This window comes from Brachyistius frenatus, unplaced genomic scaffold (genome assembly GCF_029030835.1).
Source record: "Brachyistius frenatus isolate BFR_SWC_R1_liver_20210118 unplaced genomic scaffold, ASM2903083v1 Contig_238, whole genome shotgun sequence".
NCBI classification, from domain to species: Eukaryota; Metazoa; Chordata; class Actinopteri; family Embiotocidae; genus Brachyistius; species Brachyistius frenatus.
Genome location: NW_027210837.1, coordinates 46,775 through 65,691, shown reverse-complemented (window position 1 = coordinate 65,691; position 18,917 = coordinate 46,775). Strand labels below are relative to the sequence as shown.

General features: G+C 43.7%; 1 protein-coding gene across 4 annotated transcripts; it reads right to left on the bottom strand.

Moving 5' to 3' along the window:
• Positions 1-527: 527 nt before the first annotated feature.
• ptprnb (protein tyrosine phosphatase receptor type Nb) lies at positions 528-18,863 on the bottom strand. 4 transcript variants are annotated; one of them, XM_069720307.1, is made up of 23 exons: positions 18,654-18,863; positions 13,649-13,699; positions 11,135-11,245; positions 10,929-11,034; positions 10,691-10,853; positions 9,978-10,407; positions 9,408-9,551; positions 9,058-9,092; positions 8,774-8,961; positions 8,331-8,417; positions 7,378-7,457; positions 7,195-7,259; positions 5,211-5,414; positions 4,753-5,040; positions 4,393-4,540; positions 4,111-4,184; positions 3,755-3,832; positions 3,545-3,664; positions 3,250-3,416; positions 2,509-2,562; positions 2,063-2,127; positions 1,860-1,933; positions 528-1,515 (listed from the first exon to the last, which is right to left on the bottom strand). In XM_069720307.1, the coding sequence occupies exons 1-23, from the start codon at positions 18,730-18,732 to the stop codon at positions 1,444-1,446; spliced, it is 2,883 nt and encodes a 960-aa protein (XP_069576408.1). In that variant the 5' UTR covers positions 18,733-18,863; the 3' UTR covers positions 528-1,443. The 4 variants fall into 4 exon arrangements, with proteins under 4 accessions (XP_069576408.1, XP_069576409.1, XP_069576407.1 ...); XM_069720308.1 differs by having other exon boundaries at positions 9,978-10,410; positions 10,691-10,844; XM_069720306.1 differs by having other exon boundaries at positions 9,978-10,410; positions 18,654-18,862.
• Between the last annotated feature and the right edge of the window lie 54 nt (positions 18,864-18,917).

The window sequence follows — 18,917 nt, the reverse complement described above, 5'->3', positions numbered from 1 at the left end:
TTCGGTTCTGTGTCGCAGAGTATCCTGTGTTTTGTTAAATTACAGGTTCAAATAAAAAAATTCTCACATCGGTTCAATTAGTTTCTTGTGGGTTGTTGTTTTGATGACAGCCTTCACGTGCATTAAACACTACTTTTACACTACAACTGTAAAATGAATTAATCTGATTGATGTCCACATGAAGGGAAATCAAGCTGTGGAACTAAAAATGTGAAATGTAGTGATGAGCTTATAAGAGTTTATGTCTTGAGATTCACATAGACTGAAGCATGCCTGTTATGGCTATGTTTCATGTTTGAGATGAAGCCTCACTGAGTCTTTTTTTTTACACTTTTTCACAGGGAAATGTAAAGTATAAACAGTGAAATCAGTTAGTATGTTCAAATGAGCAGTGTGTGCCATCCTGCATGGATGTAACTCTAGTTCACTATTGCTGCGATAAAAAGGTGAAAAAACTGAACTAAAACAACCCGTGCATTTATGTCGGTAGTGAAGGATCAGTACAGAAAGTCAGAGGTCACGGGGAGTGGTTGCAGCACTTAAACACGAAAAGATTTATTTAAGGTCTCACAGATACAAAATAGCTTTTATTTTTTTCAGAGAATAGCATTAATAGCACTTCTTTTTTTTTTTTTTTTTTCTGTCTTGCGCGAGGTAAACAACAATATATCCAGAGACATAAAATGATCTGAATGGCACAGAGAGAAGGACTTTCTGGAGGCGGTGGTCATGTGAGGAGAGGAGGAGGATGCAGCAGGATGTGGAAATTTAATGTCATCCATCACACGTCGTTTCAACACGTCTGGAGCCTTTTGATGCTTTCAAATCTATTTGAAATTTTGCTTCTTCAGTGAGTCTAAAGCCAAACGTGGTGACCAAACAGCAGCACAATTTCAACAAACTTCAACCACATAGGACGAGGAAAAATGAACGTTTCTGCTATAGTCTGGTTTCAATTGGAGCAGAACTTCAGGCTGAATTTCCACAGGTAGAGGAATATGTGATGTTTAAATAGTTTGTGGAGCACTGACATGCAGTCAGATCGTTCAGGAAAGGCATGAATATGTTCTCATATTTTTAAATAGAGTTATAGCTGAAAGCACAGACTATCATAGTATCATGTTCCTGGTTTAATTTCATGATTTAAGACAACCATTTTTTTTCCTCTAAAGGTCCCTGAACACATCATAACTGTGCTACAAATATTTCTAAATCAGATACATGCCTGCGTGAATCCCTCCTAACCTTACTTTTGTTTTTTAATATGACATCACCGTGGGTTTCGAGGCGCACGCCGACGTGTAGAAAGAAGTACGACATCATTCTTCATCATCTTCATTACATACAACATACAATAGGAAAGGCAAGATGTGAGTTTGAGTGTGAGTCGAGGGGGGCGGGGGCGGTCCGTCAGACGGGAGGCTGGTTTCGATCGTACTGGTTTCACTGCGGCAGAGCTTTGAGTATGGCGTTCACCTCCTCAGCGACTGCGGTCAGCGCAAACTCGAACTGGTCCTGTAAAAAAAAAGATATTGTCCATGTCAGAAATTATTATCTATTAATGCTAATTGTTACATTTCTTTCCTTGTAACATTATATAATAATTTTTAAAAATGGTAAAGTTAAGTTTTTAAAAATGTACTGTTACTTTTCTTCCTTATTGGCCTAATTTAAGGAACTGAACTTTCTGAGCTGTAAGCATCTAACTGGTCATCAGAAACTGGAGAGCACGTTGGTTAATTGCAGGAAACGTGGCGTTATGAGTTGGAAACATTTTACTGAAGTCTCAAGTTATGGCAAACTTCTTGGAAAATGTTGGAAGAATGAATTACTAAAGTTAGCGAGTTGGAGAGCCCCACCTTCGTGCGGACCATCCCAAGCCTCTGGTCTCGGACGTGCTCCAGTGTCGCAGCGATGTCAATCTCTTTCACACCTGCGGGAAATCAGACTGATTACACCTGCATCACATTAACAGATATATGATTTATTTTCTAATACTTTATGTATGGCATTATTAGAAAACACAAATCCACAGGAACTAATACACAACCATATACCTCACCTTTAGCCATGCGATTCAGAACCATGTCAATCAAGATGTAAGTCCCAGTCCGGCCTGTGCCGTCGCTACGGAAACACAAGACAAAGTTCAATAAATTAAAATGATAAATGACTAAATGAAAAACAATGGTTAAAAAAACAAAACACTGGACTCACAAACTGAATGATTAAATCTATGTGGTATTGTGTTTCAAAACAGAGGAAGCTGACTGCTGAAATATTGCAATGTCTGCCACCATGTGGGCGCCTGCGGTACTGCTACAAAGTGGAAGTTACATTTTTGCGTATCCATCACTTGAATGTTTTATCTAAACAGCTTGCTCTTCATTTTTAGCTGCACATTACTATTAGATTAAAAAATATCATTAACTGGAACATTTTCTTCCTTGAATGATAACTAATATAAAAAAAAAATGCATTCAGTTCTTGAACCAAAAGTGTTACTACCTGCAGTGCACGATGATGGGGCAGGATCGTCCTCGGTAGCACTTATTCACCTTCCTGAGGAGAGAGAGATACGAGAAACAAAACATGACACGTTAGAAAAGTAAGAAAACACACCACCTCACTTTCACACTGTCGTGATCACTGCTCGTATATTTATTTACTCATTTAGGAGGTCTTGGGCTACACAATCTTCAGACAGACAGACAGACAGACAGACAGATTGAATGACAGATAGATAGATGGATGGATGGATGGATGGATGGATGGATGGATGAATAGGGGAATAAAAGGGGTGTTTCGGCGATGGACCTCCTGCTGCAGCCACATCAGTCCATGATCATTTTTGTGACTATGCAACTGGACCCAGACTACTAGCTGCAAACCACAAGAATGACATAGACAGACATGTTCAAATTTAAACCAAAGGCCCCGCTGACCTCCATCGCACAGGGTGGGAGGAGAGGAGGGACAGAAGAGCAGGGGGGAGGGAAGTGATGATGGAAAGACTGAAGAATGGAGGGGAACTATACTGTTTCTTTTTCTGGTGATATGTCTGTTGGTGCTGCACAGAACAGACAGTCTGTGACTGCTTTGATTGACCTGTTTGAAAGTATAAAAGCACGGCCAGAATGACAGTTTACTTCACTGTTTGTGCTTGATTCGGTCCCTTTCGGCTTTAAACAGGAGTTGAGGTTGACAGATTTGTGTTTCAAAGGAAGTAAATATTAGCAGCAGTAGTACCTGCGGAAGTCCAGCAGGGGGCGTGTGGAGGTGGGGATGCCCTGAGCCGGCCAGCTGAGGAAGTGGAACTGAGTGAGAGTCCGGGTCTCCTGAGTCTGCACGTTCTTCAGGTAGAAGCTGCGCACCAGGAAGTCGTTACACCAGATGTGCTCCGACACCAAGTTCACCTGGACGAAGGCACGGGAAAGACTGATCAGACCAGCTGATCACACCGGCCACACACACACACACACACACACACACACACACACACACACACACACACACACACACACACACACACACACACACACACCTCATAGATGTGGTAGAGGGAGGAGCCTTCATCAGGCCAGTAGCGGTCACACTGTTTCTCCCCGTCCTCCACCAGAGCCGTCATCATCACGATCACGGTGCAGCCGTTCTCCCACACCATCTGCAGGACGACAACAAGCACAGATGAACCTTAAAGCTTCCGGCGTTCCTCCAGTGAAGAAGCAGAGAGCTCCAGCAGCCTCACGCTGACCTGCCAGAAGTCAGAGATGGTGTGTGACAGCGGGCCCTGGGTGGCGATGTAGGCCGGCATCCGCGGGTCGTGCTCAATCTGCAGGGAGGTGGAGAATGGGTGAGAGGGGTCAGAGGTCACACAGAGGTGTGTGTGTGTGCATGAATATCTATGTGTATGTAGCTCCATCACCATGGAAACAAGCCGTATGGGAAAGATCCTGCATTCCTTTGAGACTTTTATTTTGACAAATTGAGTTAGTTTCAGACCGTTATTGATCTCTGAATGATCATGAACTAATAAGCGTTCGTTGTCCTACCACAGATCGGGTTTGCTCCGTTTACCGTTGTTGCTATGGTGACCACTTGAAGACTTACTATGGTGCTGGCGTTGATGTAGTCCGAGCGTGAAGGGTTGATCTCCGCTCTCAGCTTCACCCTCGAGTGGTCATCTGTGGACAACAGTGACATTTAACCCTTTGAATTCCCCTTTTCCCCTTAAATTCGTAGAGTGACACGTTTAAAGAACGTTCCTCAGTTCTGTTGTTAACGGATCTGTTTTGACATAATTTGATATATTATGCAAAATTGTCTCCACATGAAGTTGAGCTTTTAACTGTGATGAGCTGCACTGGGAGTGAGGCGGCTGCTGGGACTCACAGGGCACTGAGTCCGGGCAGCGGTTCTTCTTGACGTTGGCGTCGCTCTGAGCCACGGAGACGACACTGGGCTCAGCCTGGTAGGAACACAGGGCCTCCCACTCCTTCATCAGACGGTCCTTGTTCTTCAGGTGGTCCTCCATGTAAGCCTTTTTTAGAAGTGAAGCTCATTAGACAACATTAATTGCTCTACTGCGCAAAATTATCCATTATTTCAAAAGTACAGATAAAGTGAAACAATATGTTGATGCAGATTTCTGCTTTCCATCCTACGAAGCATCTTTCGAAGTTTTGAGGGGTCCCACCCCAACGTTTGCTCCCACTAGCGGAGCCACATGACAGCTTCCTCACAGGTACTGACCAGGATCATGTGCCCGGTGGAGATGTCCATGTTGGCCTGTGCTGGCTCCTCACACCAGGACGGGGTGCTGCTGTGGGAGCTCGGACTGGGCTGGGCTCCGTCGCTGAACTGGGACGACACGCTGCTCACCCTCGAGTCGGCACCTCCGCCTCCCGCCGCTCCTCCCCCGACTCCAGCACCTCCTCCTCCCCTTCCTCCTCCGCCGCTCGCTCCTCCCACGGCGCCGAGGGCAGCAGCTTCCAGGCGTCCGAAGGCGCCCTTGGAGGCCATGTGTTGGCGACACAGGTCCTGGTGAGCCAGTTATGCACGCATGGTGTTGTTACACTGCTGTTTGTAGACTCATAGCAGATTTTTTTCGTACACCACACAATCACTGCTGTATAATCTGATCTAATCTTCTCTCAATCATGGTTTTGCTTTATATTTGAAGGTATAAAGACCCCCCCCTCCCCCCTCACCTGGTACTCCTGGTGGCTGAAGGTGCCCGCCTCCAGGCCCAGCTTCTTCGCCGCCAGCCGGTGAGCGTGGTGACGCAGGCAGGCGATGGTCATGGTCGCCACCAGGATGCCGCCGATGCAGGCCATGGACACCAGCGTCGCAAACACCCAGCGGGAGCTGGGCTGGACTCTGGTTGCCAGGGGCAATGACTTCCCATCGTTCCTCTGGGACAAGTGGGCAGAAAAAAGGAGAAACAAATTCATTTCAGTCTTCTGTTGAAAAAAATCTCTGTATCTCAGTTAAAGGGGAGAATTTATGGAGCAGCTGCAGTGAGGAACTGAAAACATGTGGATTAAAAAATCAGAATGAGGAAAAGTGAATGAGTGAGTTTTAGAAACTAAGTACATCTGCAGAAATGATGTGCTGAATCAGCATGGAGCAGAACCTCAGAGGAGCAGACAGCAGAGGGAGGCCCGACTCAGAGCCTCTCTGCTGGTCCTAATAAAGTGATCGCTCTGTTTTCTTCTTCCATTTTATGTCCTGCCTTTTCTTCCCTCCTCTCTTCTTCTCGTCAACCACCACTTTCTCCTTTCCTTTTCATCATCCCTCCTCCTCCTCCTCCTCCTCGGCTGAATTGTCTCCTGACCTTTCAGACCTCCTCCTTCCTCTCTGTGGGCTTCAGGAATGTGAGGCTCTGTCTCCTCTCTGTGTTGGTATCTGATAGACATTAGAGTTTGAGCTGAGTTGGTGGGGTTGGGTTGGGGGGGGGGGGGGGGGCGTGCCTCACCTGCTATTATAAAGGGGCCCCACAGGGTTTAGTGTGTGAATGGATGACCAGGCTGCACGTGGTCTGAGGACAGAACAGGATCTACTGCATTTATAGATCAAGATTTATCACAACTAATCTTCAAGTCAAGTTGTCCTGTGTTTTTTGTACAAGCACCTCCAAGACAGATGATTTATCACTCATAAAACAAACCTGTAGGTATGATGAAAATGTAACAATCAGGAAGATATCACCTAAAAAACATATTAGTTACAAAAATGTCACTATCATCTTAATATGTAGTGTACTTATACTAGTTTCATATTGTAGGAATATTTGATCGATCGATAAGAAAGGTGAATAATTGATCAAATAACTGATGAATAAAATAACTGTCTGAACCAAAAACATGAATAAATGTTATGAATAAATGTTATAAACTGAGTAAAAACATTGCTCTTTTTTTTGCTAATAGGATACAAATACCATAAGACATCAAATTAATTCAGTACAAATCGTTTGACTATTGAATGTAAAGTCTTTCCGTTGTGTCCTATAAATGATCAAAAGAACTTTAAACACAAAAAGTCTCGACAAACTAACCTTTTGAGAACGTCTGGTAAAGATATTGTACTTTTTTTTTTAATTAAAGAAAGAAACGAGAATTTTATTTTTTTTTAAACAAATTTAACGCCTCTAATGAACGAAATAGTGTAAAATCTTATTAAGAACATCTCTTCTGGCAAATTGAACGTTTTCACTCACCACGCACGACGCTGAGCAGCTCTTCTAACGTCCAGCTGCACTCACGACGGACTCACAGCCGAAAAACAAGTGTCAAGCTGGAATTCACTTAAACAAACTACCCTTCCGGCGCTGAATTTCAAAATAAAGGTTAAAATAAGAGATTTTTGTTACCTGATTTAATGCCGTTTAAATAAATTATTTTTGTTTACAACTCAACTTTTCTGAGTGTATGAAGAACTCTTTTTATATATATATATATATATATATATATCAATAAAATATGTTAAGTATCAAAGATTTTGCAGTTTGTTTTGTTTGCAATTGATATAACTGTTTTTGTTAAGGAGGTAAATTAAGAAATCTAGCAGAAAGAATCGTGCATGAAATCATCAAAATTAAAAGATGGTTTGATGATTGAAATGAATGGTTGATGATTCTTGTTCATCTGCGGTTGGTCAGTCTGGACTCAGGTGTGAAAGCTCCTCACTCACCTGTCCAACGCCGCTCTGGAGCACCTTTAGGCCGGTCTCAGCATCCAGGAAGTTCTTCTCTGCCACTGTGAAACATTTCAACCAATCAAATCCCATTTTAGACGGAGGTCCCTCAGCTTGCTTCAGTTAGTCTGGAGGGTTTCCAGAATGATAAATGAAAAGAACTTCTTTAGTTGGACGTACCAGCTTTGTCTGCTACGTCTCCGGCCGTCAGGTTCTTGGAGTTGGGTCTGATCCTGAAGGTGATCGCAGGTCCGACCACACTGAGGAGGAGAAAACAGCAGAGGAGGAGCTAAAGGTGAGAAATAAAATACATTCTGCAGTATAACATTACAGTAATCTGTGAATCATCTCATCACTGTTGTTAATAACACTGAACTCTCTGACAAATGCTTTATTTCGAAGCATTTGTAAAACGAGGAACCATCAGGACGGTCTTCATTCTCCATTCTCAAACACAATCTGCAAAAATCTTCTTATTTCATGTCATTTTTTCTGTAACTGTGTTTATTTTCTCATAAATTTCATGAAATTTCCCCTCGGGGATTAATAAAGTGTATAAAATCAAAAATCAAAAATATCAAATAAAGTGTAAATAATATCTGTCAAAGAAATATTCTGATGTTTCAACTGTTTTGTCAAATAGATTAAACCCCATCTTAAATTATTTTTAATACATGTGTATGAATTAGAATTAGCAGTTCATCTTTATGATTATTTAACGTGGACTTTTATGAGTGAAAGTGGGTCCAACCAGGGAATCAGAGATAAAAAAACAAAAAAAAGACCTGATAAGGAGATTTTTGCATGTTTTTGGTTAAAGGACAAAAGTCAGGGGTCGCTGGAAGGTAAGCAGGAAGAAGGATGAGCAGAAACAGTTCAGTGAATCACTTCCACATGCAGAGAATCAGAGATCCACTCTCCTCGGCTTCACCACGTTTTACGTCTCATTTGGCCTTCCAAGAACAGCTTTAGGCGAAGGTTCAGGTTAATCCCATGAAATAAAAGTCAGCGATCCAGCAAATGAGCTCAGAGGAGGAAGATCCAGAGGCATCAGGCGAGCCGGCCGGGGATTTCTTCAGCTTTTTCTCTCTGTTTTTGTGATGGTTCATGACCGCCTGACTCCTCGGTCCTACCTGATGTTGATGAAGGAGCTGGTGGAGAGGCCGATCCTCTCTGACAGCAGCTCCAGCAGTCGCACCCCGTCGTTCAGACTGAGGGGGCTGCGGTGACAAAACACACACACGCACAGTCACACATGCACACACATGAACTCACATGTACACAGACTCAGGCGCTCACACAGCAGAGGTGGAGATGAGCTGAAAGAAGTCATTATCTTCGACTCTGAGTATTTTTTTTTTATTAATTACATATTTTAAATTTTTAAATTTTGTGATGATAATCAACGTGGACAGTATTTTCTGTGCCGCTTTTCTGCTGCTTCCACATCAGTCAGGCCTCCTTCCACCTCCACATACACAGCATGAAACATCGGGTCACGTGACGCCACGTCCATCCCCTCACACCTTCAGTCATCCTGATTGCCTGAACAGGCAGGAAAAAAAACCTGCTGTACCTCTGGTTGGTGACGACGTAGCCAAACTCCTCCTTCTGGCCGGCCGGCTCCTTCTTCCCCGGTTTGTCCTGGTCGGCTGCCGCAGTCGGAGTCATCTCCTTCTGGGCTCCTTCGGGTTTCGTGGACTTGATGGTGGAGGTTGGCGCCTCCTGGACGACCGTTTTATAGGCCATTGAACCCTCTGTGACCTGATGGATAGAGACAAATAGACACATTCATTTACTTGACTGCACTCAGGTTTGAATTTGAGGTCCTTGTACTTTAAACAAAAGAAGCAGACTCACCTTCTTCCCTGTGCCAGCATTGTTCCCGTATTTATCTGGATAGTAAACAAAAGCAGAATATAGTCTTTAATGATGCAACACAAATCATATTTATATTGTGTGTCCTTTTTTTTTTTAACCCTTTCGAGGCATGCAGACAGGTTTGTCGTTTGTTACCTAAAATTGAAATGCATCTGGTTGAAAGCTAACTCAGTGTCGACGTGTTCAAAAGCCCAAATGAATCTCTGTAAACCATTTTAAGTTCCTGATACCACGGCAACAACAGCTACGTATTTTGCAATCAGAGAACGACAGCAGCACAGAAGGACTGATGCCCAGATGAGGTTTGTCGGTGAAGAGAGGAGACCGACCTTTGGCTTGTTTCAGGCCGTACGAGCTCTCCAGCTGCAGCTGCTTCAGAGCGGCCGGCAGATTGTCCTTCTGCTCAGGGGACAAATCCTTCATGTCGAGGCCGTAGTGATCGAGCAGCAGAGCCAGTCTCTGCAGAGAGCGCTCTGAGAACACAGCACAGAGGAGATCAACTGGTGGATGTCTGCAGCTACAGCAGAGTCTTTTTATTTTGTTTCCTCCACTAAGTTTCTGAAGTGTGAAATGTTGTCCTGCAGGGAGAGATTACTGAATAACCCAACCAGATAAAGAGCCTCAGTTTGAAGATAAAATGATCGATTTCAACAATAAGAGAACAAATAACCACAGAGAGGCAAAATGTCCACAAAAACACAACAAATGAAGAGATCTCAGAAGTGACAACGAAAAGATGCAGAAACACCACGAACTGACAAAAATTACCTCACAAATAAAAATGAATAAAAAACACTAACAGAGACACACAATGACCCCAGAAAGATGTAAAACGATCAGAGACAAAAACTGGCCATAAAGGTATATACATAAGAGGTGAAGGTGATATCTTCTCTCACCGTCCAGTCCTGACAGGGCGTCGTACTCCGTCTGTGCCTTCTTCTCCGTCTGTTCCTGCTGCGGCTCCTGCTGCTTGCTCATCTGGGCGACCTGGGAAATGTAGTCCTCGCCGTAGTCCAGCGGGAAGTCCAGCTCCGGGAAGAAGGAGGAAGAGGAGGACGAGGAGGACAGCGAAGAGGGGAGGCCTGCAGCTTCTGCTATTGCCCCTCTGTGGCGGGACAGAGACTGCACAGGTGAGGAAGAGGAGGATGAGGAAGAGGAGGAAGGAGAGGTGAAGTAAAAGGACACCAGGTCCTGGAGGAGCTGCCGGTCTCGGTCCAGAGGGTTTCCTCGAGTTCTGGAGCGACGGGGGGAGGGATGGAGCGGGAAGGCTGGATTATCATCCAGGGAGTTGAGGGAGCGTTCCTCTTCCTCCTGGTAGCCATACTGCTGCTGCAACAACAGAAAAACACACAACTCTAATAATAAAAGCCGTCTTCATCCCTTTAGAGCGGTGTTATTCACAGTCTTTGTAGCTCTGACAAATATCTGTCTGTTCTGCCGATGCATTCTTTGTGAGTACCATTCATTAAAATGAATAGTTAAATATGCCTGTAAAGTTAATTAAAAACATCTTGAACGTGTAAAGAAGTTTTATAACCCATTTGAGGATCACATTTTCCTGCAGTGTTTCAGAATTAGTTTAAAGTGTTTGTGTTTTTTCTTCTCCTACCTGGCGGTAGGTGTACGGGTCCAGCAGGGGCGTCTGCATGTGCACCGAGGACCGGGAGGGGTCGAGGACCATGTAGTCCACATACTGCTGCATCATCCCGGGTTCAGCTGGATCCTGAGGACCCTGAACCCTCGGTGGACCGGGCCCCAACAGCCTGGAGGACCTGGGACATAAAACAGTTCATTCATCTCAAAATCATCTTTTTTTTAAATGATGATGAGGCAGTTTCTTTTCTTACTGTTTTGGCGACTTCTCAGAAAGTTTGGAGCGGGGCCCGATGGCGGGAACGTGACTCAACTCTCGGCCGATGATCGCTTGGGTCACGTCGTCCCTCCAGGTCAGACCTGTGCAGCCACAGACAGAAATATCATCACCTTCATTCTAACACTAGTAAACAGTATTTAAAGATTCATTCTCCTGTTGCGTTCAGAGACTGAGACTCACCCTGCACCGTCAGGTCTTTGAGGACTTCCTGCAGTTTGTGCAGGACGGGTACAGACACCTGGTACTGGACGGGCTCCTGGTGAGGAGCCTGGCATTGTCCGAACAAACCGTCTGCACAGACAGAGACACACAACACTGACTCACACATGTGCATCAATCAGATTCTAATCAAACTAAAATCAGCATAAATGCAGAGTAAAGTTGTTCAATTTTTCAACGTGCTCGTCGCTCGACACTTTTGTTCTATGATGAAATTCATAAATAACAAGAAGCAGATCCTAAAAATAAACTGGATTGATTGGCTGTTAGACAGAAAACAAGAAATCAGATATTTACTGACAAACTGTCTGTGAGTGTTTTCTGCAGCTGCAGCGTGTTGAGCTCTCAGGGCCACCGTACTTTTGAGATCGAAATCTCTTTTTGTTTCAGAGTCACAATCAGAACAGCATCACAAACGTTTTGTCGTGTTGAGAAAGTAAAACGCACAAAATCTGCAACCAGAACGTGCAAGAACACGGACACACAATCCACACACATGTACACAACCCACGATCAGACACACTCTGTGTAATCTGATGCATGCAAATACACTAGAAACACACCCTGCACATACACACACATGCACATAATCAATATACACTCAGAAAAGATTTATACATGTGCACAAAAACACACACACACACACACACCCACACACACACACACACACACACACACACACACACACACACACACACACACACACACACACACACACACACACACACACACACACACACACACACACACACACACACACACACACACACACACACACACGTTGTGGTACACTTGTGCGTGGGCCGTGGTGAGTCATCACCTCTGTCTCCCTCCATCCAATCATCAAACACACACACACACACACACACACACACACACACACACACACACACACACACACACACACACACACACACACACACACACACACACACACACACACACACACACACACACACACACGAGGGAGACACACGGTCGTCAGGCAAGTGATGTCACTGTTGTCATAGAGACGACCAGGACAGACTGTGATTGGCCGAGAGCAGCTGACGGAGGGAGACCTTGTTTACGTTGCACTCTCGCTCTCCTTTGTTTCTTTCACTCCATCTCTCTTCCATCTTCCTCCCTCTCTCTGTACACATTCCTCTCTTCACCCGATCGCCTTCTTCTCTCATCTCATACACAAACACGTCATCTTTCACCCACACATTTTAGCATTTCGCTCACACACGTCACTTCGGTGACGTGTTGGAATAAACACAAGCTGAAATGTAGTAGTGACGTCTGCAGAACAAAATGGGCTGTTTTTCAATGCAGTCTGTTGAAGGGCACAGAAAGGATCGTTTTCTCAGTGCAGTTAGGAATGTATGTATTTTGCTTTAACACAGATTTCAGATGTTTCAAGACACAACATGTTTTTTTTTAATGCAGACTGGAATGAGTTTTCACTCACTCACTTTTAAATTTAAGCACATCCTCCTCCTCAATACATTCTCTAAAGCTTCATCTGAGGACCTCTCATGTTCCCTAAATGTTCCCACATCGAGAAACAAGGAACAAGACATCCTCAGAGTGGACTCAGAAACATACTGCCATCAATAATGCAGCTGTCTCTAACAGCCTGAGACACAGGTGCAGGCTAGCGCATGTACACTCTTGCAATGACATCCTCATCATGTTTGAAGATCAGGAAGGAGGCAGGAAACCCCCTGAGGGATTATCGTTAATGCTGTGATGGCTGATCAGTCCCTGACAGGCTGATGGACAGAAGATACGTCAAAGCTTCCTGAAGCATGCTGCTACAACAGGAGCCTGCTGGGATTGATCACTATCAGTCAATGTATTATTCTTATCATGTTGCATTTAGGGTACCGTAAATACAAGCTTCATACTGGGGAGGAGAGGGTCGACGTCAGCCTCACAGATGACAATATCTGGGATGTTTCAGCTCCAACTTAAACTTAACTCTGTCCACGCTGAACGACCAAAGAGATGCAAAACGAATGACAGTCCTACAGTGCTGTACGGACTTCACGCCTTGTTCCTTATTAGCATTCAACGGAAAGCACAGCAGCACCTCACAGTCTGTTTCTCTACAGCTGTCGAAATCATCTGTTACTTTACTCATTCAATTAGTTCAATCTGTATCCGAGAGAAACAGCACCTCTCAGCTCTGTGGATGCAATAAAATGTTAATGAAGGAGCTACATCAGAGCTGAGTGCCTTAGTGGAAGTCATGAACGCCCTCCGGCCAATCAGAACAGTTTAATATGGTCATGGCATACTAATTATTACTCAGTGTGTCATTAATCCAACATGTGCATGCAACAAGGTGTCAGACTCCCCCTTCTGCCCTGATAGGAGCCATTTTATTAACATTTACACTGAAGTGAGGATTGTAAAAACAGGTCTCATCTTTTTAGTGCGATGTCATAAAACAGGGTGTCATGCAGTGAATTTAAATGTGATACTCACCATCGCTGCAAAGCTGATCTCTGGGACAGAGTTTCTTCTCAAACAAACAACCTGCAAAATAAAACCAGCAAAAATGAACTTAAAAAAAAAAAGTGAAACTGTGATCAGATTAAATAAAGCCGTTTCTTACTTTAAGTCTGGTGGTGGTCGTCAGTGTGGACATACAGAAGTCTTTATGGGTCACTACTTTTTAAACTTGAACTCTTTGAAAAGGGTATAGAAATCAAACATTCATATTGACTTCAGAAGAAAATGTCTGCTTTTGCACCACAGAAAAACTCTATTTTCCTGTAATTATAGGCCTCACGTAAAGGCAGAAATGAGTTGGGGAAACCCGGAGGACAGGCAGCTACGGTGGACATCACTATTGTGTTGCTAAGAGTCTTCAGGTGGAAACGTGTGCATGTGTGTGTTACAGTTGACCTTTTCTCAGGACCTAATCGGTTGCGAGGCAGTAAACAGCAGCAGATGTAAAGCTGCTCATTCTGTTTACTTATGCATGTTTGAGTTGGATGTTCATTAAGGATTTATATTATTCTGAATAGAATGACATCACTACCTACACTGCCTCCTATCACAGCAGGACAAATTTCAATAAAAGAAGAAAAGATTAAAGTAGTTTAAATAATGTGATAAGAAAATCCTTCAGGTAAATGTCAGTTTTGGATGATGTTAACACCTTCTCCACTACAGCCTCCCCCTTGATGCCTGAAGCCATCTTCACTGGTGGTTCTTTTGTTTCCCCTTCAATCTATAATAAGTCAGACTGAGTATGGACCACATGACGGACATGACATCCCTCCCTCCCTCCCTCCCTCCCTCCCTCCCTCCCTCCCTCCCTCCATCCCTCCCTCCCTCCCTCCATCCATCCATCCCTCCCTCCCTCCCTCCCTCCCTCCCTCCCTCCCTCCCTCCCTCCCTCCCTCCCTCCATCCATCCATCCATCCATCCATCCATCCATCCATCCATCCATCCATCCATCCATCCATCCATCCATCCATCCATCCATCCATCCCTCCATCCATCCCTCCATCCATCCCTCCATCCATCCCTCCATCCATCCATCCCTCCATCCGTCCGTCGCCCCCTCCGACCGACCAAACTCCACATGATGACTAATCTCTGCTCTGTTCTCTCTCCTCCGCCCACTCGTCCCTGCCTCCCTCATCTCTGTTCAACTCTCTGTTTCTAGAAGATCTCAGTGCTGTTAAACTCGTCCATCACTGTCACTCCATCAACTCCTCTGATACACAACCTTAACGACTAATTAGAAGAATTTCAGTGTAATTAAGTCTGTAATGAGCAGACTGATAGATGCCCTGGGAAAAATTCTCATCCCGAGCAGTTAATTTATTATCATATGAGCCTCTTACTACAGTTTATGCTTATGTGCATGAAAAAGAAACATGGTATGAAATGTCAGAAAACAGTAAAACAAAAATTCAGTTTTTAATAAGAAAAAAGCAAGAAATCCTCACAGCTGAGAAACCAGAGAATAACTTCAACTATGAGTCACTCATCCAGGCTGGATGAAAAGACCAATAAATCAATCACCAAAATAATCTACGCTTTCTCCTCGAGCTTTTCATGGAAGTGGCCCGTAGTTTTGTACGTCACTGTCAATAATTCATAATAGAAATAAAACAATCTGATATTTGCCGAGGGTGTCCTCAATGGAAAAGACTGGAACAACTGATCCCAAGCCTTTAATCATCACCATCATCAGTGTCTGTGTACTTTGCTTTTATTGTCCATTAACTGCCTGCCAGCCTGAGTTCAGTGTCGTTTTCATAATGGTGCTTCTGGCATTTGTGGCTGAGAGGGAGCTCGTCCTCTGGTCTGCAGGCTGACAGGGGAAATCTAGGGTGGAATGAGTCAGCCTGGACGTAGCAGAATAAAACTTGCATGGTGCTGCTGAGTGGCAGTAAAGGCAGCCAAGATATAACCCCTCCTCAGCTCAGTTAACCTTTGAACTTTTACCTTCAGACCGGCTCACACTAATTGCTCTGATTGGAGTTCAATCTGCTGATATTCTAAATAAAATCTCATGATAACCAACAATGAAGAATGTCTCCAAACAAGTGTGTATCAAAGCCGGACAGATCTTACTCCTCCAAACACTTTCCTACTGCTCCAATTACTCACTTAGACACTGAATTAATCCGCTGTAGAAAGTAGTCCCCAAGAAATGCACTTCCCCCGGTTTGTTTGATTAAAATCTTTTCCTAATTTTTGGAAATATTGCAGCTAAAAACATCCAATTGTATATTTCTGAGGTAAAGATTTAAGTATTCAGTAGGAACCAGAGAGCCACAGACAGGAAATACTTAGAGCTGCACTATCACACTGTTGGTTTTATTCTTTTCATGGGGTTGACAATAAGAGGCGAACTGAAAACAGGGTTGTTAAATTACAATTTTACATTTTTTTTACATTACATTTTTACCATATCTTCCATACCAGAACTGTAATATTCAAGCCTGGTCTTTCTATTTTTTCTGACCTGCCCTGATCTCAGTCTCTGTCTTCCATACAATGCACTGTTCCACAAAGTCATTTATGAGTCCTTATAACAACCAAGCATTGTCTTTTTGTCCATGTAATTTTACGCAGAAATATGTAAAAAAAAAAAAAAAAAAAAAGTTTAAAGTAAGACAAAAATGTAAAGAATATTAAATGCCATTTACACATTGAAATATTGAGCGGTGTAAATCTAACTAAAATAAAAATAAAAATAAATGCCATAAATGTCATCCCTAAACTCAACAGTATATTTTGAATGATCACAGCATTAAAATAACACCACAGCTGTTGATATTGTTGTTCCCTGCAGAAATCTGTAACTAATCTAACTGAATCATGTTTTTCTTTTATATCATAATTTCTCTAAGAACAAGCTGGAGAATGGTGGGATCGGCGGTTTGCTGTCCGTGGTCCTGAAACTCTGTCTGTGGTCCTGAAACTCTGTCTGTGGTCCTGAAACTCTGTCTGTGGTGCTGAAACTCTGTCTGTGGTGCTGAAACTGTATCTGTGGTGCTGAAACTGTGTCTGTGGTGCTGAAACTGTATCTGTGGTGCTGAAACTGTGTCTGTGATACTGAAACTCTATCTGTGGTGCTGAAACTGTGTCTGTGATACTGAAACTCTATCTGTGGTGCTGAAACTGTGTCTGTGATACTGAAACTCTATCTGTGGTGCTGAAACTGTGTCTGTGGTGCTGAAACTGTATCTGTGGTGCTGAAACTGTGTCTGTGATACTGAAACTCTATCTGTGGTCCTGAAACTCTGTCTGTGGTGCTGAAACTGTGTCTGTGATACTGAAACTCTGTCTGTGGTGCTGAAACTGTGTCTGTGATACTGAAACTCTGTCTGTGGTGCTGAAACTCTGTCTGTGATACTGAAACTCTGTCTGTGGTGCTGAAACTCTGTCTGCGGTGCTGAAACACAGTAGGGTTGCGGTGCCACAAGACGACAGGAAGCCATTGTAATTATTGCCAACAGACGGAGCTGAGAAGACAGATATGAGTCATAACAGTGAGTATGATGTGCTTTAATACCGCTTTCATATTCCTACAGGGATTTTATGTACAGTTTAGTTTGTACCAGCAGTATTGGTCTCACAACTGCTGGTGGAAATACTGAAACTCCTTTTGTGCAGGTGTTTTTCTTCAGGTTTCTGCATCTTCTCATTTAGAGTTTCTTTGCTGTTGGCTTGTATAATTTTGTTGTCATTTAGCAGCTTTTTGTAGTAATATTGTTTTTCATTTTGTCTCTAGCTTTTATTAGTCATTTTGGATTTATTTGTTGTTGTTGTTTTGCTATTTGTGGTCATTTCATTGACTTCCCAACAAAAAATGGACACCTGTTGCTCAGTAATGTAGACTCTTTGGTAAAATAAATAACCTGCTCTGATGGTTTTCTGTCTTTTTACTGCAATAAGGAAAGTGAACTGACTTGTTTGATCTTCAGATAGACTGTTTGAAGCAGTTTCAGTAATCCTTTAATATTCTATACTTTTTATATTTGATATTCTTATGTAGGTGCAGTTTTTACCGGCATTTATACGGTACTTTTATGGTACATTTACCTCCCCTGGAATATTTATCATGTTCCTATTAATTAATTAATATTTTGCTGTGTTTGTATCAAAGCCCTACAGATTTCTACAAGGATACATGTCCTCACAGCTGCTTCTGCTTTCTGCTTGATGATCATATTGGCTCCATAGAGGCACAGATTAACACTCAACCAAAACAAACAGACCATCTCTCTCCATCTGACTGCACATCTCAGCGGGCTCCCCCTCTCCCTCTCCTGCTGATGTTTGTTGTTGTCGTTGCAGAATCAACAACAAAATGATTCATTCGGGCGCTCAGACACATCCGAGCCGTCAGTGACGCAATTTGGCACCGGTGAGAACAGACCACAGAATAAACGGAGCCGAACAGGAAATGCAAAAAAATAAATAAATAAAAGAAGAAAAAACTGTATAGAGAACATAAGGTGAAATCTGGCAGGTTTGATTCATTACTTCCCTTCATTTGCTGCACAAAAAGCTAAATGGATCATTTGCAGGGATGTCACAGCAACTCACTTATCATATTAAAACGGGAATATTACATTAAAACTATTTTTTCTATTATTTTTTAGCTTCAACAAACAACTTCATTGTACGAAATATGAGGGGGAAATGAGCAACTTACACCCATCCTGCAGTAAATAAAACTAAAATATCACGGAAAATAGTAAATGTTGTGACATCGTGTAGAAATGTCTTAAAGAAGATAAAGCAGGACCATAAAAGTCTGGAAGGTCCCTCTAAACTCGCTGCCAAGTCTCCCAGTTACTGTAGGAACACCACAACCGGGACTTGTCGTCGGTGAAGTCGTGATATACGCGCCGCGCCGCGCCGCGCCGCGCCTTGCCGCCTGGACGCAGCCAGTCCAGTCAAAGGAAAGTGCGTCCCTCTCCATGAAAGCGCCTGATCAGATCTGACTGAGACTCACCGTGTCGGGCGGCCATGCACAGCCGGCAGGAGGCGGTGAGGAGGAGGCACAGAGCTGCCCAGAACCGCGGAGACCTCATGGTACATCCAACACCCACCGGACCGAGGAGGGTTAGAGCCGCCGGTGGTGCTGCACTTCTACCAGCTCTCCATGTCTGAGGAGACGCTGCCGCTGCCGCTGCTGCTGGAGAAGAAGTGAGAGGGAGGAAGGCTGGTTGGAGATCCCAGGCCACTGGAGGCGCTGCACTGCAAGAACTACAGCAAG

Excerpts from the sequence above, each read along its gene's own strand:
- ptprnb (XM_069720306.1), bottom strand. The coding sequence starts at position 18,732 with ATGAGGTCTCCGCGGTTCTGGGCAGCTCTGTGCCTCCTCCTCACCGCC. Across the intron at positions 11,035-11,134 it reads CAAAGACCTGACGGTGCAGG|GTCTGACCTGGAGGGACGAC; the intron begins GTGAGTCTCAGT and ends GTGGCTGCACAG. Across the intron at positions 9,552-9,977 it reads CGCCCTGTCAGGACTGGACG|AGCGCTCTCTGCAGAGACTG; the intron begins GTGAGAGAAGAT and ends CTGTGTTCTCAG.